Source organism: Nymphalis io, chromosome 24 (assembly GCF_905147045.1).
Source record: "Nymphalis io chromosome 24, ilAglIoxx1.1, whole genome shotgun sequence".
In the NCBI taxonomy this organism is placed as follows: Eukaryota; Metazoa; Arthropoda; class Insecta; order Lepidoptera; family Nymphalidae; genus Nymphalis; species Nymphalis io.
The window spans coordinates 419,762-442,382 of record NC_065911.1 but is presented as its reverse complement, the minus strand read 5'-3'; the positions used below and the strand labels follow the sequence as shown (position 1 = coordinate 442,382).

General features: G+C 38.4%; 2 protein-coding genes across 2 annotated transcripts in view; one reads left to right on the top strand and one right to left on the bottom strand.

The window, feature by feature from the left end:
* Positions 1-22,621, bottom strand: part of LOC126777976 (GTP-binding protein 2-like) — a 268,881-nt gene that overhangs the window by 30,904 nt on the left and 215,356 nt on the right. Inside the window, 1 exon segment of the mRNA XM_050501335.1 lies at positions 14,548-14,680. Coding sequence (XP_050357292.1) covers positions 14,548-14,680 — 133 coding nt within the window.
* LOC126777984 (GTP-binding protein 2-like) overlaps positions 1-22,621 on the top strand; it is a 309,400-nt gene that overhangs the window by 89,720 nt on the left and 197,059 nt on the right. The gene's annotated exons all lie outside the window — the stretch shown is intronic.

Sequence of the window (22,621 nt, the reverse complement as noted above, 5' to 3'; positions counted from 1 at the left end):
GATGGAATGGTTATATTGAACATTTAACAAGTAATATTATACATTTTTCGGAATCTCGAATTTTATTTTTACCATTTATTCATCAACCTAGGACCTACAGCGAAACTATGGATACAATATTTTCATATGGTGTCTATTGTAAAGGAATTTATAAGAGCTGAACGTATGGGAGATTGGCGAGCTAATTTGAATTGCGTTAAAGAAATGCTTCCCTATCTTCATGTGTCAGAATATAATAATATGCCAAGCCTGCGCATTTATATCTACAAGATATGATGCAATTAGAGAACTTGATGGATCCTGGTGTTTATCAAAGATTTATCGAAGGATTTTTCACTATTAGACGTTCTGATAAATTAAATTGTGGAACTTCGACGGATATGGTGATTGAACAATCATGTAGTATATGAAAACAGACGGAGGTGTTGCTCGAGGGAGAAGTACGCAAGAAAGTGACATTAGTAAAGGGGTTTATGGCATGCATACCATGAATACTGTGTGTGAAGGATTGGAAGATCTCGCTAATGTTAGAATGGACACAACAGACCAGCATGTGGATGTAAGCGATTCTCGTGCAAAGAGAGATATTGAAGATATTAATAAACTCTTATCACACGATCCGTTCCCTGTGTTTCCAAAACTTATGTCCATTACCAGCGGAGTCATACTGTCATAATGCTCGTGCAGTTGGACTTGCTTCTATAAGCAAAATCACTGGCCAAACGTTTTATAATATTAAATCAAAACGCGCTAATAGAGTACTTTCTCTTTTAAGTGCAAGTAGCGTCATAAAAGTACATGATGAAAAGATGCCTATAGACCCTGTATTATTATTTCAACGCATGAGTATTACTAAGATATTTAAAGATTAACTTGAAACATTCTTCGCATATGAATTAGCTACTTACCCATTATCACTCTTTGATGCAGTGGGAATGCGTAAAACTATGAAGTCAGCTCTTTATAATTGCTTTGAATGTTTAAACTTCAACTTCAACTTCAGGTAACACAAATGCTATCTACATCATCAATGGAGGGTATTTATTACAGCGTTTGTATGGGATCGAGATGAAACATTTCATATTATTTTTGAAAAATATGTTCAGTATGTACAAACACATAACAGTCATAACAGTACGATTGTATTTGATGGTTATACTAATCATACGAAAAATGTTAAAGCTGCAGAACAACGTCGTCCAAGTTCCAACAAACCAACAACAATTTCTTGCAAATACTCACAATAAGTCTCGCTTCATTTCAATGTTTTGTGAAGAATTTACAGCTGCTGATATTCCAATAAAACAAGCTAATATATGATGCTGATGTCCTTATAACTGAAACAGCAATAGAACAATGGAAAAGTTCAAATACAACTGTTTTGTTGTTAGGGCAGATGTTGATTTGTTGATATTACTGACTGCACGGACTCCAAATGATAAAATTATTTACTTTTTGAAACCTGGGAAAGCTCAAGTACAATCAACAATATATTCATCACAAATTCTGACTGCATATCCAAAATGTCAAGCTCATATTTTATTTTTGCTGGTTGCGAAACTACATCAGCAATTTTTAAAAGAGGTAAAATAGCAGTATTTAAATTGTCCGAAAAACGTAATGATTTAATTGATTGCGCGTATTTACAAAGATTGACTCTTCTCCACACCACATCGTTACAAATAGAATTCGTTTTCTTCTTGCAATATATGGTGCTCCAAAAAAAATTGATTCCATAGACAAATATAAATATTTGAAGTTTGTAAAATCTGCATGGAACAAAAAAACAGTACAGTTGTCTTGTCTGCCTCCAACATCCGCTCCTGCCTTTCAACACTTGTATCGTGTGTATTATCAAGTTTAAGTATGGCTAGGCAATGAGCTGGACCCAGAAGGATGGGGTTGGAAATTAACAGATAATTATTTGGAGCTACTTCAAACTCTACTCCCACCTGCTCCAGAAAAACTGCTTAATACTGTTTTTTGTAAATGCAAAACGGATTGTAGTAAGATTGTGGCTGTAAAAAAGTGGGATTATTTTGTTCGCCAGTATACATCAATTGTCAGGGTCAGACTTGCTCCAATATTGAAACAAATACAACAGATGAAAATATTTATGATATTAATGAAGAGACAATTGATGCAACCCTTTTCTTAGAACAGCGAACAGAAATTCTGCAAGAAGAAGAAAATGAAGACGAAGAAATAATTGTCGAAGTAGAATTAGACAATTATCTAATATAAATACCATTTAGAAGAAAACAACCTATTCCACTTTGATCATTAGCAATATTGCCATTCTTTCAATCAATAGGATTCGATCTGATCAAACTTTCTTTATTACAATAGATCGTGAAGTATACCTACTGGGTAAACCACGTTAAAAAAATGCGCCAAGTACATTATCTCATAGGTGGTGCATATTATACATTTCCGTATAATATGCACACATTTAAATAAAATTATAAAAATATGAATTTTCTAATGATTAAAACCTCGATATCTCACCGAATGGTGAGTCGTAAGAGAAAAAGTGACTTGACTATTTTTGTAGAAAATTTTATGATCTACAACTTTTGTTTTACATATTTTCACGATAAAACTTACCGTTTTCGAGAAAAATGGAAAAATAACCTTAATTTTGTACGTTTTCCAATAGGAACTACCAATAGGAACTACTACGGAATATAAACCTTGACGGAACCAATTTTTATCTCCTATATTTTTAGTACCAAAACCAAACCGCAAATATTGGCTTATAATAAATTTAAAAACTCTAAATAAATTCATTGATACCGCACACTTCAAACTCGAAGACCAGCAGCGGCCTTAAAACTGGTTTCCAAGGAATGTACCTCCGATTTATGAATTTATTGCCCTGCCTTTTGGCTTATGTATTGACCTTACTGTTTTCACCAAAATTATGAAACCTGGGATCAGCTTATTGCGATCTTGTGGCCATTCGTAAACAATATATTATTGATATCTAATAGTCTAAAAGCCTGTCATAAAAACATAAACGATACAACGAGGCTGTTAGAAGCGCTAGGCTTTATTATAAACACAGAAAAGAGTAATCTCTCCTCTGATACCACATGTAAATTCCTGGGTTTTTAATTAACTCCCATAATTTAAAAGTTATTTTACATCATGATAAAATTACCAGATTCAAATCTGAATTAAATAAATTCCGTAGTGTAAAACGTTGTAAGGTTCGACAATTCGCTAGTTTAGTTGGGCTATTTAACTCAGCCTGCCCATCTGTCAAATACGGTTGGCTTTATACAAAAGAACTTGAAAGATGTAAATATTTAACTTTAAAAATAAAAACGATAATTATGACCAATTTATGAACATACCACCATCAATATTATCAGACCTGGATTGGTGGTCTCAAGCAATCGTTCGCCCGGTAAACGACATTAGAGAAAATGAGTTTTTGTTTGGAAATCTATTGCGATGTCTCAACAATGGGATGGGGAGCAGCCTGTGGTGGGAAACGGGCTAATGGGACGTGGACGGATAAGAAACGTTCCCGTCACATCAATTATCTAGAAATTTTAGCTGCATTTTTTTTCGAATTAAAAATATTTGCAGTCTTATCGTGACAATACTACAGCCATATCATACATAAATCGTATGGGAGGTGGCAATGTTGTTATTATATGCTCAGCCGATAATTTTTTTTTTTTTTTATAGAATAGGAAGGCGGACGAGCATATGGGCCACCTGATGGTAAGTGGTCACCAACGCTCTTAGACATTGGCATTGTAAGAAATGTCAACCATCGCTTACATATCCAATGCGCCACCAACCTTGGGAACTAAGATTTTATGTCCCTTGTGCCTGTAATTACACTGGCTCACTCACCCTTCAAACCGGAACACAACAATATCAAGTATTGCTGTTTTGCGGTAGAATATCTGATGAGTGGGTGGTACCTACCCAGACGAGCTTGCACAAAGCTCTACCACCAGTAAAACCTCAGTCACTTAGTACAGGGTTTAAATCAACTTTAAGTAGTTCTGGAATATATGTCAATTTATAGCGTCAAAAGTACAAGTGCTACTTCCAAGGCACATAAGCTGGCTGTCAATTTAGATCAGATCAGAAAAAGTACAGGGCGGAGCGGTCGCTCCAAAGTTTTTGGTAAATTTTATAAAAGAGAAATACCTCATTACTAATGCAAATCACAATGATACGTTCACAAGAAATGTTACGAGTGATACACTAAATGATTGAATTAATTAAAATTAATATATTTTAAAAGAAGGAAATTATACTTTCGTTTAAAATGTCCTGTTCTTTAAAGCTTATATTTTCACTCTCAATACCTACATGTAACTTTATGCTAATCTCGAGGACAAAGCATGAGTATAATATATAATTAAACGAACTTACCTGTACGTGAAGTTCTATCATAATTATAATAATAATGTCCTCCAGACCGATTTCGGCTACGGCGGCCAATCTCAAGAGTGATTAGCCAAATACGCAGGAGATATTATAGTGCACAAGTGTGTGCGCAAACACAGGTGCACTCCCTATTCCCTAACTCTCATAATCCGATGGGACGGCAATCCGACACGACCGGAAAGAGTTCAGGCGCAGGACCAACGGCTTCACGTGCTTTCCGAGGCATGGGAGTGTACACACTTCCAACTTCCAGACTCCGGGCTGCTACTCAGAATTTTCTGTCAGAAAAACCCAACAGCTTTTTTTATTTGCCCGACCTGGGAATTGACCCGGAGGGGGTCTGCCTTACATCAAGCCACTAGACCAACGAGGCAGTCATAATTATACGAGGACTTTGAAGAGAATAGATTAGCATCTCAACCACCCCATTTACCATTTCCCTTATAATAAATTATTTTTTATTGGACAGAGAGTGTCTGACCAGAGACAAATATTAACCATCTACTTGATACTCAAATATCAATATTTGCAAAGAAGATGCTCTGAACATAATGAAGATAGTAGAAAGCGGCACCAGCACCAAGTTGTGCCTACTACTATAATAATAAAAAATCCAAATACAGTGCAGACTGGCGACATCTAGTGTCTACTACATGTAACATTATGCTAGACATTATGATAAGTTCGTTTAATCATTAATCAAATCATATAATCGACTAAATGGGTACAATGATATTTATGATTATATACTAATGTATGGAATTCGATTAACGCTACAAGATTTACTATTGAGTTTCTTTCTTCGGTTCAGTTCTTCTTGGTAGAATCTGCATATATCCACAACTAGTAGCTTTAAACCTTTGTGAAATAATTCGAATGTACTTATAAGTCTACTTGATTAATTATCACCAACTCAGCAAGCGCGCATTGTCGTGAAACTTTCTTATGAACGCGGGTTGACACAATAATTGCCAATTTATTTTTTACAAAGTGTAGCTTAAATTATAAAGATTTTAAATAAAAAATCCAACATACTTTATTTATTTTTATTATAGTCTAATGATGTGCTAAAAAATGTTTTAATTTTTTTTTAATATTGAATGACTGATTTAAATTTTTTTTTAATCTTTGCTAATATATAACATTTTTCTAAGTCAGTAAAAAACATTATTTTTTTTTAAGTCACAATCACACGTTTTATTCAAAGCATAATTAAATAAAAAGATTAATTTAGTCTAATAACACCCTAAAATTTTCATAAATCGATGACACGAAGCTAACTTTTATTAAAACTGGCCGTTTACTCTGACAATATTAAAAAATTAAAGAAACACACGTTTCTAATTAATAATCTAAGCGAACTGCCACAGATAATACACAATTAATTATTTAACACCATCATTTCATCGCTTACCATTACTTTATCAAATTAAATTAATTCGGATTAATTGATACTTTGACGCAAAGAGATCTAATAAAATATGCACTTAAAATTTATGCAATAAAGACTATTATTGTATAAACAATAAGATATGTAAGAAAATTTTAAAGTCGTTAAGAAGAAGATAAAAGTTAAAATGAATCTTAGTGGAATATATATAAAATACAAATTTGATGATATATATAGAGTAAATGTAAAAAATACACTTATAAATATACATTTTTTTAGTAGGATTACTTTTTAGGTATTTTTAGTTCATACAAATTATAAATTAAGATATTTACTTACAATTGTTTTTACAGATGAAAAACGAAACAGCAAATTATTTAATTAATTTTGTTCCCATAAATATTTCTGAATTTCAAAATGGTGTCACTTAAAAATGTCTTACGTTTGTGTTACATAAATACGTATATTTAACTTAAAATAGCAAGTCATATCAGCTTACAGGAACTAGAAAAATCATTTAGATTTAATGTACAAAATTTAAATACTTCGACAAAAGATATGTATACAACAATACAATAATATGAATCGCGCCAAAATTGAAATTTAAAATGGCGTCATGATTATGTTTAAAAATATTTAATATTTTAATAAATTTAAATAACACAATACGAATTTGAAAATAGGGTCTTTTCAAAATAACAGAATATGACATAACAGAGCATTTTTTAATATTCTTGAGGATGGTTATCACTCAAATGCTGTTTCTGATGTTAGGTCTGCTATTCTTTTCATAATTATTGTTATTTAGCTTAGCGGTATTTTTTTCCATTCATGTTGCCGCAGAGTCTTAAACACAGGCCATTCCTTATATATTCAAAATGGCGCCTAATAAGAATAAAATATAATTTTCAAGCAGTGATGAATCGCTTGAATTTGTAAAAATTTACCAAAATAGTAATATATAATTTTGTTTTGGTACATATTCAAATTTAGTATTGCATAAGTTTATAGACTTAGTTAATAGACGAAATTTCATTTATATTTATAACTGATCAGAATAAGATTGACGGGAATAGTTCGTGCTTATAATGCCTGAAGTTCTCAAAAAAATATAACCGAGTTATTACAACTTATACCTAAATACCTGGATGTTTATTTTTTAATTTATATATAATTAACATTATTTTATGCTGCAATTTTTTTAAATTTGTTATGTGTAATATAATAATCAGGTCAGTAAAGGTTTGAATATGTTTTTTTATTTAAAAAAAATAACTTTTAACGCGACACGTTTTATTAGACCAAAAACGTAAATGATACTAATTATCTTTGTTTAAAAAAAATCTTATTCAACCATTAATTGCTTTTATTAAATTATGTTTAATATTATTGTAGTTTAATTAATATCGATGCCACAGATAGCTATAAAAATATTAATTAATACAAATCATAAAATGTCAATGTCATATCGTCTAAAGTAAAATCGGCATTAAATAATCCGATCTTGATAGATAGATATCGTAATGTTATATAAATATGTCATTAACTTAAAATTGCAATTTATAAACAGGAACTGGGTATATCATTTAATGTACAAAGTTTAAATACTAACAACATGAAAGCTAATTTTGGTTTACCTCTTGAGGTAGTGATTATATTAATGGCGCCAAAATTGTAATTCAAAATGGCGTCATGACGTTTGTGTTTTTAAAATGCTAAGCATGTTTTTTTTTTAAATAAATACAAAAAATATTTTACCGTACAACATTATTGTTTTAAATTTATAATCAATTTTAATTGGAGTCTTACATATCAGCGCGGCTTAATGCAAAAGTAACATCGGCATTGTAAGAGCTACCATTAACAAAAAAAAAAAAAAATACAAACCTAAAGATTTGTTCCTTGGGACGTGATTATCATTTTAAAAATGTTACGTTATATATGTATGCATATAAATATGTTATTTCATTTAAATAGAAAATAACTAGTGTTTTAAAACCACAAGAGTAGACAAAGGCAAATTAACAACTGACATTGAATTGGCGCGATATCATTGGTCGAGATTTTGAATTATCTGTGATATTCATTATGGATTTAAGAAAAAATTGCGTTTTATTCGGGAAAGTAGTTAAGCTGAGCTGTTAGCGAATATCACGGGATGTGGAAATATAAAGTTAGTTTATATTTACTCCTACGATTGGAATATACTAAATATACATTTCAACTAATTGTAAAAGGTGTATTAAATACAATATTAACACGTACACGTGCTATTTTACATTTAAATAAGAATATTTAATTTAAATCTCAGTTTATTTGAAACTTTAAGTCAACTAACTTCTAAATAAGTTATTATTGTAACAATTTAACATACGATTATCATAGTCCTGTCACCGTGGCGTCACGGAAGGGTAGATAGGCAAACATGGTATAATTAAGAATTTAATGTTTTTGAATGTACATATTTTCAAATATAAAGACTTATAACCTTTTACTGTTGCGATTTGTGTTTCTTTTTTTTAATTTCGAATAGGAAGGCTAATGTAATTTTGATGGTAATTCTCCAAAGCGTCATTGGCGTTTTACGAAATATTAACCATCATTTATATTGTCAATGTGCCACCAAAATTGGGAACCAAGATGTAATATCCATTGTGTATGTACGTTATTTCATAAACCTAGTTATATAATTATTTAATATTAACTAGAAATTGGATGTATGTGTGTACATATATAAGAAGCCATTAGTTCCATATTATATTTTCATATATATATATATATATATTGCAATATTATTTATACATAAGCATAGACGTTTTGCATGTATGTTATATACGTAATAAAAACTCTGACACTGATTAATTAACTGACTGAATAAAAATGAGTTATGAGTGAAAATTTGCTCGATCACATATGATGGTTTATTAAAAATTTGTCCGCTAGTGTTAAATATATGAAAGTTTATATGGATGGTCCACATTTTCTTATACAGTGTTGCCAACTTGGGGGTTTTCCCCCTAAATAGGGCTATGTCAGATGAAATCAAATAGGATATTTTCAAGTTAGAAATTTTTTTGGAGGAACATTTTTTAAAGAAATTCTCTCCGGAGATTAACTCTTCAGCTTCATTTAATTGGGTATATTTCAAGTTTACTAATGCTACTTGCAGTACTTGATTTGCTTTTTTTTAACCGTAACCGTAACCGTAACAGCCTGTGAATGTCCCACTGCTGGGCTAAAGGCCTCCTCTCCTCTTTTTGAGGAGAAGGTTTGGAGCTTATTCCACCACGCTGCTCCAATGCGGGTTGGTAGAATTCACATGTGGCAGAACTTCAGTGAAATTAGACACATGCAGGTTTCCTCACGATGTTTTCCTTCACCGTAAAGCACGAGATGAATTATAATCACAAATTAAGCACATGAAAATTCAGTGGTGCCTGGATAATCTCGGCTGTTTTTTTATATGCTACCAATATTAGCACAGACTGTTCAATATAATATGTAATGTGGTAATGAATTAAATTTGATTGAACGTAACAGGCATCCGTGCATGTCCTGAGACACTCCACGGCCATCTACCCAGAGTTCCAGTGCTCTGTGCATGTCGGGAACGTGCGTCAGACGGCACGTCGCTGCAACCGGTCCAAGGCCTCAAGTAGGTACTTAGCGGAGCCATCCCAAAGGTGCGAGCAATATTCCACGCAAGACCGTACCTGTGTTTTGTACAGCAGGCACAGTTGTTGTGGCGTGAAAAAGCGCCGCACCTTGTTCAGAACTCCGAGTTTCCGTGAAGCTGTTTTTATAACAGCCTCGATGTAATCCCTTGGACTAAGGTCGCAGCGAACGTCAATCCCCAGCATGGCGATTTTGCTTTGCATCACCAGCGGAGTACCACAGAGGGAGGGAAGAGGGGAAAATGTTGACTTTTTCGCCGTTAGAGCGCATACCTGTGTTTTCTTGGCATTAAACTCAACAAGATTATCAGAGCCCCATTTGGCGATGAGATCTAACGTCCTATCGAGTTCAATGACAAGATTCTCCCGCCTCTCCTCAGTTTCCGCCCGCCCAGCCACTGCGCGTCCGTGGTATCCACCATGCACTGTACTATCATCTGCATAGCAATGTATGTTCCCAAGGGAGAGCATATCATTGATATGCAAAAGAAAGAGTGTGGGAGATAGCACAGATCCCTGGGGGACCCCAGCATTCACTACATAGAATTGTGAAGCGCAACCATCTACTAAAACACGAAGGCTACGCTTGTGTAGGAAGCTGGCAATCCAGGTGCATAGCTGAGCAGGCAGACCATATGCCGGTAGCTTGGAGAGAAGACTTCTGTGCCAGACCCTGTCGAAAGCCTTGGAGATATCGAGGCTGACAGCCAACGATTCTCCATGCTTGTCGATAGCTTCACCCCAGAGGTGTGTTACGTACGCTAGAAGATCACCTGTGGACCGTTTTGGTCGAAACCCGTACTGACGATCATTAATCAGACAGTGATCTTCTAGGTAATGGATCAGTTGGTTGTTTAAAATCCGTTCCATCACCTTACAAAGTACTGAGGTGATAGCTATTGGCCGATAATTTGCCGGGTCAGACCGATCCCCTTTTTTGGGAACCGCTTGCACATTAGCTCTTCTCCAAGCCTCCGGCACACTTCCCGAAGAGAGAGAAAGTTGGAACAGGCGCGTTAACACAGGAGACAGCTCCGCTGCGCATTTCTTCAGCACTATGGCTGGTATTCCATCGGGACCGCTAGCTTTCCGTACATCAAGTGATCCGCACGCAGCTCCGCACGCACATCACGTTGCCTGATTTTAATGTCAGGCATCGTATGGCCACATGCAGGTATTGTAGGTGGCAGTGCACTACAATCATCGATGATGGAATTGTCGGCAAAGAGTTTAGCCAGGAGATCAGCTTGCTCTTGCGGACTGTGAGCTAGCGATCCGTCCGGATTTCTGAGCAGTGGCAGCGAAGGTTGGCAGAAATTGTTTTGCACAGACTTGGTCAGACGCCAGAAGCTACGGGAGCCCCTTGGATGCGAAACAAGGTCATGACCAATCTGTACAATGCGCTGTGCATCCGCTCTCGTGTATGCCTTTCTACAGGACTTGGAATTTTTTTTATAGTTTGCTTTCAGTGAGTCAATGTTAGATGCCCCGCTAATGCAGCCGTTGATCCACTTGCGATATGCCGCCTGCTTAGCTGATACAGCATCGACACATTCACGAGTGAACCAACGGTTACGCGTACTCCTACTGACGAGATCTGAGCTAGGAATGTAGTATTCCATTCCCAGCATGATCTCACCAGCAACAGCAGCGGCACTAGCTGTCGGGTCATTCCCACTGAAGCAACGTTCCTTCCAAGGGACCGACGCATAGTAATCGCGCATACCGTCCCAATCCGCCGACTTATAGTGCCAAACGCGACGTTTGCATACCGCTAGTGGCGGCAGCTTGGCCTGTGGCACTCTGGTAGAAATAAGGCTGTGATCCGAAGAGCCAAGAGGAGCCTGAACCACAACCTGATATTCCACCGGGTGAGAAGTCAGCAGAAGGTCCAGTAGAGAAGGTGCTTGCCCATCAATGTCTGGGATCCTGGTGGGCTGATCAACCAGTTGGAACAAGTCATGTGTGAGAGCAAAAGCATGAGCAGTCCTTCCAGCATGGTCAGTTTTGAGGGATTTCAACCAGGATTCGTGGTGAGCATTAAAGTCCCCCAAAAACACCAACTCCGCGTTAGGAAATTGCTCTTGCGCAGCATCTGCCACCCGACTAAGATGATCAAATAAGCGGCTTGTCTCCAAGTCACCATTGTGGGATCTGTAGAGGCACACGTAGACTGGGCTCTGACGAACCAGGTCCACACGTACCACCAACATGGAGAAGGAGGGGTCCTCCAAGCAGCGCAGTCGGTGACAGCAAACATCCGTCCTGACGAACAAGCATACTCCGGCTTTCGCTTTGAAGGATTCTTCAAGCGTGTAGCCGAGATAATTAAGGTAGCTGGTATCGGCAGGACGGAGTATTTGTGTCTCCGTGAGAAACAACATTGCTGGCCGTGCTGTCTCGAGATGGTGGTGGACAGCGTTGAGGTTAGTGTGGAGTCCTCGGATGTTAGAGAACTCGACCTCAAACAGCGAGGGTATGGTGGGGGTGAGCACCGCTGTACGACCGTTATTTCTTTTTTGTTGCGCCATTTGGGAGAAATTAAATGGAAAAGAGATGTGAAGCGAGCGATGTATTGCCACGATAGGGATGGGCAAAGTGTGGAGGCGTGTTTCCCCAAGTGGTTGCCAAAAGGAAAAATACACTGACCCGCCGGACGGAAGGGCCCCCGAACCCCCCCGGAAGTGGCCGCCGGGACCCCACCTACCGGTCACCAACCGGCACGACGGTCCACCCCGAGATTATGCGTGGCCTGGTGGGGCAGCCTCACGAGCTGGTTAGGCACGCTCGGGCCCCTGTACTATGCCACGGGCGGCCAGCGAAACAGCCGTTTCTTCAGGTCTCCCTGACCGGCAGGTCAATACAGTTTCCCCCGGCATTGGTTCAACAGCCGTCTCCAACTGGACCAACACCCATCGTGGCAATACTCGCTCGGGCTCTGGCTGTACGCTGGCTGACCTCGAAACGCGGCTGCAAGCCACTTCACGAGTTTTTCACCATGCGTACGGTGGTAACAAGCCAGGCGGATGTTAGCATCCTACCACCAGATGAGCAGATGGTCGCTCAGATATCCCTTAGTCGCCTCTTACGACACCCATGGGAAAGAGAGGGGCAGTGAAATGTATTCTTTCTCCGTCACTGCACGGATAGTATTGTAGTGTACAATACAGCAGAGCTGGTAGCGAATCGCATGGAATCGCATATCTAACGAAAAACGAGTAGAGTTTTCTGCTCACCTGAAAGTATATACAGCCTCTAGAGTCGTTTGGGTCTTCGAGGAACACCAGGTCGTCACCCACGCACTTGTCCTGCGTGTCGCTCGACACGTGCGCGTCGCTGTACTTGCTCCCGTCGTCCGACACGTACACGTTCGTGCACTTCGTGTCCGATGTCTTCGTGAGGCTGTTCTTCACATTGGCGATGTCCTGGAGGATATTCTTGTTCTATCTCCTCGCGTTCTTTCGATTCTTATCCGAAGCTTGCGATGAGTGGACTAGTTCTGATATCTGTAACAATGAATTTTGAAAATAAAAAAATATATCACTTTTTTAATTTCGTATAGGTACGCTGGTAAATGACCACCTTATGGTAAGTGGTCGTCACTACCCATAGATTTTGTCACAGTCTATTAATCACCCCTAACATCGTAATGCGCCATCAACCTTGGGGATTAAGATATTACGTCTCTTGTGCCTATAGTTACACTGTCTAACTCATCTTTCAAACTAGCACACAATAATACTAAGTATTGCTATTTGGCGGTAGAAACGTTATTCAAAAAAGCATTTTTAAATCGTTTATTTAATATAATTTTAAATATAAAGCTACAACCAGTATGGCTACACTGTAAGAACATTCTCTCACTCATCATCATCATCATCATGTCAACATTTCACCAGAGAGTGATGAATCTAAAATTCTAGAAAAGCACTACTGGCCGCGTATATATATTCTGTCTTAAATACTTGTAAGTTTTTATTTAGTAATAAGGTTTGAATTAGCGACCCACCCGTTGTCCTCTGCAAGTCCCGGGTGGACAGCCTCCGCAGGTGGTCTGCTCGTGTCCCGCGGCGTAGCCCCCTGGCCGCGCCAGCAGCACCATGCCCTGCCGCAGTCCCGGCGGGAAGCGCCTCAGGCCCAGCGACGCCGACTGTCCTGCGCGCACGCTGCCGCACGGGACGCGGTTCGCGGTATATCGTGCGCACGGATATCTCCGCGAACTCGCCGGACTCCAGAGGTCCTGGGGGGGGGTGGTGTTAAATATACGTCGCTCTATTCATCTCACAACTAACAGAACGCAACGCACCTATGATAAGTTCGTCGCCCTCGTAGAGTCACCCTCGTGCGAGCAGTCCCCCCACGACGAGCCCCGTCGAGTCCCCTACGCGGAAAATGTGTTAATGCACACAATTGTCTGTCCTGAGTGGGAATCGAACCCACAACCTTTGGCGTGAAAGGCAAGTATCTAGCAAGGGTGGTTGACGTAGCTATAGACAATATTATTACCATTACCAACAGTATGGAACTCGTTTTAAAGTCATATATAAGAGTTAACTCAGAAACACTTCGGGTTAAATAAAGGCTTGTGAAGCTACTCACTCCTCATCCTTTTTGATTTCCTCGTCTACATTGTCTATGGTGTCCAGTATCGACTTTTGCGGCGCAACGCAGTTCCTTGCCATATTCTCGTCAGTTATTAACAGCGGTTTCTGTAATAATATTTTGGCTGGATTGACATTCAGCGAGATAATTTTTTCTTATAGAATAGGAAAGCGGACGAGCATATGGGTCACCTGATGGTAAGTGGTCACTAACGCTCATAGACATAGGCATTGTAAGAAATGTTAACTATCGCTTACATCGCAAATGCGCCACCAACCTTGGGAACTGAGACGTTATGTCCCTTGTGCCTGTAATTATACTGTCTCACTCATCCTTCAAACCGGAACACAACAATACCAAGTACTGCTATTTTGCGGTAGAATATCTGATGAGTGGGTGATACCTACACAGTTAGCTACCTAAATGATATATAATTTTATATATTTAATATTATTTATTATTCACTTGCGTCACCAGGTGCTGGAAGCGTCGCTCGCACGGCGAGACCAGCTGCAGTTTGTACTCGACGTTCCCGAAACGAGGCTCCGGGGGTAGACTCCCGTAGCACTCGTCGCCGGAATCGTCGGCGTCGGATGTTCTGAGGGCCAAATCGAATATATTTAACATTGATCTTATTTCGATTAATGCCATCCGCGTTCGGTGAGACCGTCTCACTGTTTATGTTCTCCTGGTACATTAACAACGTAATCCTAACTGGAACTAATTGACTCTTTTAATCTATTCGTTCGGTGAGACCGACACACTGTTTATGATCTCCTGGTACATTAGCACTGTAATCTTAACTGAAACTAATTGACTCTTTTAATCTAATAGTTCGGTGAAACCGTCTCACTGATTATGTTCTCCTGGTACATTAACAACGTAATCCTAATTCTAAATCTTTGAAACTAATAATAATAATATCCTGGGAAATTTTTCACACACGGCCATCTGATCCCAAATTAAGCTTGTACAAAACTCGTGCTATGGAAACCTGACAACTGATATACTACATATACAACTTTTCTTTTGTAAATACATACTTATACAGAAAATGTAACTAGAAAATTATAATTCAGAAATTATAATATAAATATAATTATAATTCAGAAAATAACATGTACTGACCCGACGTGTACATCCGCAAGGTGGGCACGCCTGGAACTGGTACACTGAGGGGCCGCGAGGCCGCGATCGAGACGGAGATGGTTTGTCGATGTGTGCTTATAACGTTGCCATAGTACCCGCGTTCCCTGTTTTGGGAGATTTTCGGGACTTAATTAAAACTAAATAGGGTTATTAAATTTTACTTTTTAATGTTTATTATACATTTTTTTAATTATAATATTTTTTGTTTTCCTCCTACACCCGAAAACCGTTGCATTGTTTGTTTTTGTTTCCGTTATCAATAGTACTTCGGCATCTTTTTATGGTACTGGATTAGCGTTCTCCTCATAAAGAATGGTTGCCACATATATTTCTATGTTACCCTCTTGACTCGGAATCTAATAATATTATAAATTCATGAAGAATGTTAAATCATGTTGTCTTTAGAAAACTATAAATAGGATAACGAATAAATTAAAATAACATATATACATATAACGAAGCACTTTAGTTTATTAATGGACTCCGTATTTATTTGTTTCATTGTCGACGAGTCGATATTTTTTATCGAATATCGGGACTTTTTTTAGCCGATGCTTTCAGCACTTACATGATAAATAATTATAGGTTATGAATAATAAAAACTGGAAAATCATATTATCTTTAGGATTTTAATGCGATCAATAAGGTTCCGTCAATCATCACTGAGAAACTATATTTTGAGATAAAATAGTCGTACTTACTAACACCCAATATAACTTATCACACCTCATGTACATGGACGATATAAAACTTTACTCCACTGACAAAAACACGCTGCTTGAGTTAGCAAGCATTACGGAACAGTTCTCCAAAGATATTCATATGAAATTCGGTGTCGACAAGTGCAAAATTCTGTCAATCTCGAAAGGAAAAATCCTTAATAATAGCTACACACTCGAAACTGGTGAACAAATTGAATTAATGGATGAACTAAGCACATATAAATACCTAGGTTTTAAACAATCTAGGCAAATACTACAAACTACGACAAAACAAGAACTGCTTACAAAATTCTCGCACCGATTAAATCTCGTATTAAAGACACACCTTAACTCTAAAAACACAATAAAAGCTATTAACACATTTGCCATACCCTTACTTACGTACTCTTTCGGAATAATACAATGGTCAAAAAGTGACATAAAAAAATTGCAGCGTACTATAAACACTCACTTCACTAAATATAGGAAACATCATCCAAAATCTTGTATTCAAAGGCTCACACTACCACGCAAAGAAGGAGGAAGGGGATTAATAGACATACACAATTTACACAATAAGCAGATACTCTCACTCAGACCATACTTCCATGATAAATCCGAACACTCACCTCTACATAGACACGCAACAGAAATAGACAAAAAGCTTACACCATTAAACCTACATGACAAAAACACTCAAGTAAACGAACATATCATAAGTACACAACAACAAATGTTGGCATGGACTGAAAAAACACTACATGGGAGGCACCGAGCCTATTTGAACCAACCCCACGTCGACAAAGAGAAGTCGAACCCTTATAAACCCTTATCGAGCAATACGTCTTATTAATGAAAGTTTTTTAAGAGAAAGAGTTGGTTCCTCCTAACTGGCCTAGGCCAGTCTGGGTACGGGCCGCGGGGTTGCCCCCTAACCTGTCGTGTCTTTAATTTTTTACTACAAAGTACAAAGTACTATAAAGTTTTTTTTTTTATTTCTAGATTTCGGCAACAGCCGGTATAACTCGCATCACAGAAGAACACATCGGTCTTCTGCTGGCTTTGGACATGCCGTTCTTCGCAGTCATCAACAAGTGTGAACTGGTTAGCAACATCAACGCTGTTGTAGCGAGGCTGGCTCAATTGTTGGAATCCGCTAATAAGGTCAGTGATTTTATTTTAAATAGCATCTATAAAGACTAGCTTATAAACTAGGTTATTATTTCTTACATCAATGCTTATGGGTGATGGTGACCACTTACCATCAAGTGGCCCAATTGCACACATATAACATAAAGAGAAGCCGGGGGGGGGGAAAGTTTAACAGACAAACAGATATATTTACTTTCCCATTTATAATATTAGTATATATTGTAATTGGAAACATGCAGGTTTCCTCGCGATGTTCTTCATGGAGCACGAGATGATAAATCAGGGATGCTGTATAATTTATAGATTTATTTAAATTTAAAGTAATGGTATATATTGGTATTATTACAGAAACCGCTGTTAATAACTGACGAGAATATGGCAAGGAACTGCGTTGCGCCGCAAAAGTCGATACTGGACACCATAGACAATCTAGACAACGAAATCAAAAAGGATGAGGAGTGAGTAGCTTCACAAGCCTTTATTTAACCCGAAGTGTTTCTGGGTGAACTCTTATGTATGGCCTTAAAACGAGTTCCATACTATTGGTAATGGTAATAGTATTGTCTATAGCTACGCCAACCACACTTGCTAGATACTTGCCTTTCACGCCAAAGGTTGTGGGTTCGGTTCCCACTCAGGACAGACAATTGTGTGCATTAACATGTCTGTTTTTCCTGAGTCTGTGTGTAATTGTCTATACAATAGTATATCAGTTGTCTGGTTGCCATAGTACAAGCTCTGCTTAGTTTCGGATCAGATATATATATATAGTTGAACGCAAATCACAGTAGTGTCGGCCGGCAGGGTGGCTGTGTTCCCGGTGAGCTGCGTGCGCGGCGCCGGCCTCAACGCGCTGCACGCGTGCCTGCTGGCGCGCCGCGACCTGCAGCGCCCCGAGGACGTGAGTGAACCATATGTTGTGCAGTTGACTAGTATCCTTTTTATTAAATTATAAATGTTATAATTTATGTCACTTTACAGTAGGCGTGCGAGTTTCAAATAGACGAAATTTTCCACGTAGGGGACTCGACGGGGCCCGTCGTGGGGGGACTGCTCGCGCGAGGGCGACGAACTTATCATAGGTGCGTTGCGTTCTGTTAGTTGTGAGATGAATAGAGCGACGTATATTTAACACCCCCCCCCCCCTAGGACCTCTGGAGTTCGGCGAGTTCGCGGAGATATCCGTGCGCACGATATACCGCAACCGCGTCCCGTGCGGCAGCGTGCGCGCGGGACAGTCGGCGTCGCTGGGCCTGGGTCGCTTCTCGCCGGGACTGCGGCAGGGCGTGGTGCTGCTAGCGCGGCCGGGGGGCTACGCCGCGGGACACGAGCGGCCCACTTTCGGAGGCTGTCCGCCCGGGACTTGCAGAGGACGACAGGTGGGTCGCTAATTCAAACCTTATTACTAAATAAAAACTTACATGTATTTAAGACAGAATATATATACGCGGCCAGTAGTGCTATTCTAGAATTTTAGATTCATCACTCTCCGGTGAAATGTTGACATGATGATGATGCGTGTGGTGAAATGTTACAATTATTACCGTTTTCTGCGGTGAGTGAGAGAATGTTCTTACAGAGTACTGGTTTGCTGGTTGTAGCTTTATATTTAAAATTATATTATACAAACGATTTATATAACGATTATAAGGTCGAGATGGCCCAGTGGTAAGAACGCGTGAATCTTAACCGATGAACGTGGGTTCAAACCCGGGCAAGCACCTCTGAATTTTCATGTGCTTAATTTCTGTTATAATTCATCTCGTGCTTTTCGGTAAAGGAAAACATCGTGAGGAAACCTGCATGTGTCTAATTTCATCGAAGTTCTGCCACATGTGTATTCCACCAACCCGCATTGGAGCAGCGTGGTGGAATAAGCTCCAAACCTTCTCCTCAAAAAGGGAGAGGAGGCCTTAGCCCAGCAGTGGGATATTTACAGGCTGTTACTGTACTGAAGCGATTTAGAAATGCTTTTTTGAATAACGTCTCTACCGCCAAATGGCAATACTTAGTATTATTGTGTGCTAGTTTGAAAGATGAGTTAGACAATGTAACTCTATAGTTACATTGTCTGCCTTTTTTTTGTGCCTATGCACAAGAGACGTAATATCTTAATCCCCAAGGTTGGTGGTGCATTACGATGTTAGGGGTGATTAATAGACTGTGACAAAGTCTATGGGTAGTGACGACCACTTACCATAAGGTGGTCATTTGCCAGCGTACCTATACGAAATTAAAAAAGTGATAAATTTATTTATTTTCAAAATTCATCGTTACAGATATCAGAACTAGTCCAATCGTCGCAAGCTTCGGAGAAGAATCGAAAGAACGCGAGGAGACAGAACATGAATATCCTCCAGGACATCGCCAACGTGAAGAACAGCCTCACGAAGACATCGGACACGAAGTGCACGAACGTGTACGTGTCGGACGACGGGAGCAAGTACAGCGACGCGCACGTGTCGAGCGACACGCAGGACAAGTGCGTGTGTGACGACCTGGTGTTCCTCGAAGACCCAAACGACCCTAGAGGCTGTTTATACTTTCAGGTGAGCAGAAAACTCTACTCGTTTTTAAAAGATTAGCAAACCTTAGATATGCGATTCCATGCGATTCGCTACCAGCTCTGCTGTATTGTACAGTACAAACACTTCTCGATCAATATATCTCTATATACAACACGACACTGTTACAATTAACCACTTATATACACTTTAGTTTTACTTACAAAGTTCCGATAACAACTTCACAGATAACCAAAACGCTAAATTTTTCGCGAATCCATAGTCAATACCACAGAATATTAAGATTTCGACCAAATTTCAAGGTCAAAGTTGCTTATATACTCTACTTGCTATTGGAATCGACTATAGACTTGTATGTGTTTGCACAGCACATTGTGTGTGTGTGTTTTTTTTATCCGTAACAGCATGTGAATGTCCTACTGCTGGGCTAAAGGCCTCCTCTCCCTTTTTTGAGGAGAAGGCTTGGAGCTTATTCCACCACGCTGCTCCAGTGCGGTTTGATGGAATACTATAGACCCAGACGGACTCTTCAGCAAACCGACATCTATGATTTTACTATAGACTTCAGCGCCTAACAGCAGTTGTATTTTATTCGGTATTTGAAACTCAGGATCTGCTAGTGTTTTGTTATCTAGTGCAGGCCAATTAAACATCGTGATTTGCTGTGTTGGCAAATAGTTTGTATTATTACGTAGAACATACGCCTTGACATGGACTATGAAGGTTGGTTTAACCCTAGATAATAATAATAATAATAATAATATATTTATTTATTTTCTTCACAAAAAGCTTACAAAGTAAAATGTAACATTTACATAACAGCTAATTAATGTGAAGACTGGTACTTGCAATAGATAAACTGTTCTACAAGACACCAGGCCTCCACTCCCGTTTATATGAACAAATTATAAAAATAAATGTATAAGCTGGGATGTAAGAAATAATACAAAATATAAAATAAAGTAAATAAGACGTCCATGCTTATGTTAGCGTTGGTACGTGTGTGTGTGTATGTGTGTGTGTGTGTGTGTGTGTGTGTGTGTGTGTGTGTGTGTGTATGTGTGTTGCATTTAATTCAATTTTAAAGGTGTAAATAAACTGTTTACATTTGTGTTATTTAAATCCAAAAGGTACTTAAAGATGAATTGCTTTAATTGTCTGTTTGTGTATTTCCTAATGTTAAGCTTGGCATGCAATATGTTAAATATTCTAGGAGCTAGGTAATTATAGGATCTTTGGGCAAATCTTGTCCTAAAAAATGGAACAGGACATTTATTTAGTCTTTTATCATTAATCTGTGTTATTAAACCTTCACTGCTATGGAATCTGCGCGTTATTTGGTATATGAATAGCTTACGGACATTCAATACTTGAGTTGTATCATACAATAATGTGGTTGGGTGGCGAATTGGAAGTGCCAAAAGTACCTTTAATACTGCTCTCTGAGCTCTTTCTAGTCTGGTTAAATGCACTTGTGCAACACCTCCCCAAGCACATATGCAATAACTTAATAGTGATTCTCCCAGTGCTTTGTATGTTCTAATAAGTAAGGTAAAATTAGCTACTGTGCGTAGGTTTCTAAAGACAAAAATTAGTTTTCTTATACGACTACAGATAAGAGATATATGAGAATCCCATTTTAAATGTTCATCAATCATGATACCAAGATATTTGATGGTTTTAACGCGGCTTAAAGAGGGGCAGTTGCAATTAGGTGGAGTGTCAGGGTGAAGATTACAAGGAAATGTGTGTGTATTCAATGTGAATGAAGTGTTTAGGCTACCAAGTTCGTTTATAGAAAAACATATATATTTCGTTTTATTTATATTAAGGGATAATAATGAATTTTCTAGCCATGCAGTAACCTTGGATAAACCTTTTTCGGCAGTTCTTTTGACATCTTCCCAAGTTGATCCATGAAAGATTAGGACGGTGTCATCAGCAAACATTATTAATTCGCCATTATTTAAGTTGATTTTACAAAGATCATTAATATACGTTAGAAATAGCGTTGGGCCCAAGGTACTGCCCTGAGGAATACCGTAATTACAGGACATAGAATCACTCGTTATTCCATTCACCCTAACAATCTGACTACGATTATTTAGATAATCTTTGAACCAATTTAGTGCCACTCCACGAATACCTAGCTTTTCAAGGCGACTCAATAAAATAGGCACTGAAACTGTGTCGAATGCTTTCTGTAGGTCTAAGAATACCCCAATACACCTCTTTCTCATATCAAGATGGTTAATTATTTTTGAAGTTAATTCCATCACTGCATCTTCAGTAGAAGTTTTAGGCCTAAATCCATATTGATTGCTTGCCAGCAGATTTTTTGACTCTAGATATTTTGTTAAACGCTTGTTTACTAATTTTTCAATGATTTTTGACAAGGTTGAGAGCAATGATATTGGTCTATCATCTATGATTTTACTATAGACTTCAGCGCCTAACAGCAGTTGTATTTTATTCGGTATTTGAAACTCAGGATCTGCTAGTGTTTTGTTATCTAGTGCAGGCCAATTAAACATCGTGATTTGCTGTGTTGGCAAATAGTTTGTAATATTACGTAGAACATACGCCTTGACATGGACTGTGAAGGTTGGTTTAACCCTTGATCTAAGGTTGACTTCCACCATGTGTTTGATGCTAAGCTGATTACCTCCACTCAGTCCAGTGACCACGCCGTTGATTTTTTCTCGTTTCAAACGCAACGTTTGAACGATATCCTCTGACACAAACGTGGCCTGAGAGCCTTGGTCAATGAGAGCACGGTAGGTTCCTATGTTTCCATGGCTTGAAGACACATCCACCAGTGCGGTAGCTAATAAAATTTGACCAGGTTGTTTTGTAAAATGTGATACTATGTTTGTATGGTATTTTTGACTTTCTTCTCTTACAGTTTCCTTTCTTTCAGCGTGCAATAAAGAGTGATGCTTTTTCTGACAAATACGGCAAGAGGTATTTCGCAGACATTTACTTGCTGAGTGGTTTGGGATAAGACAATTA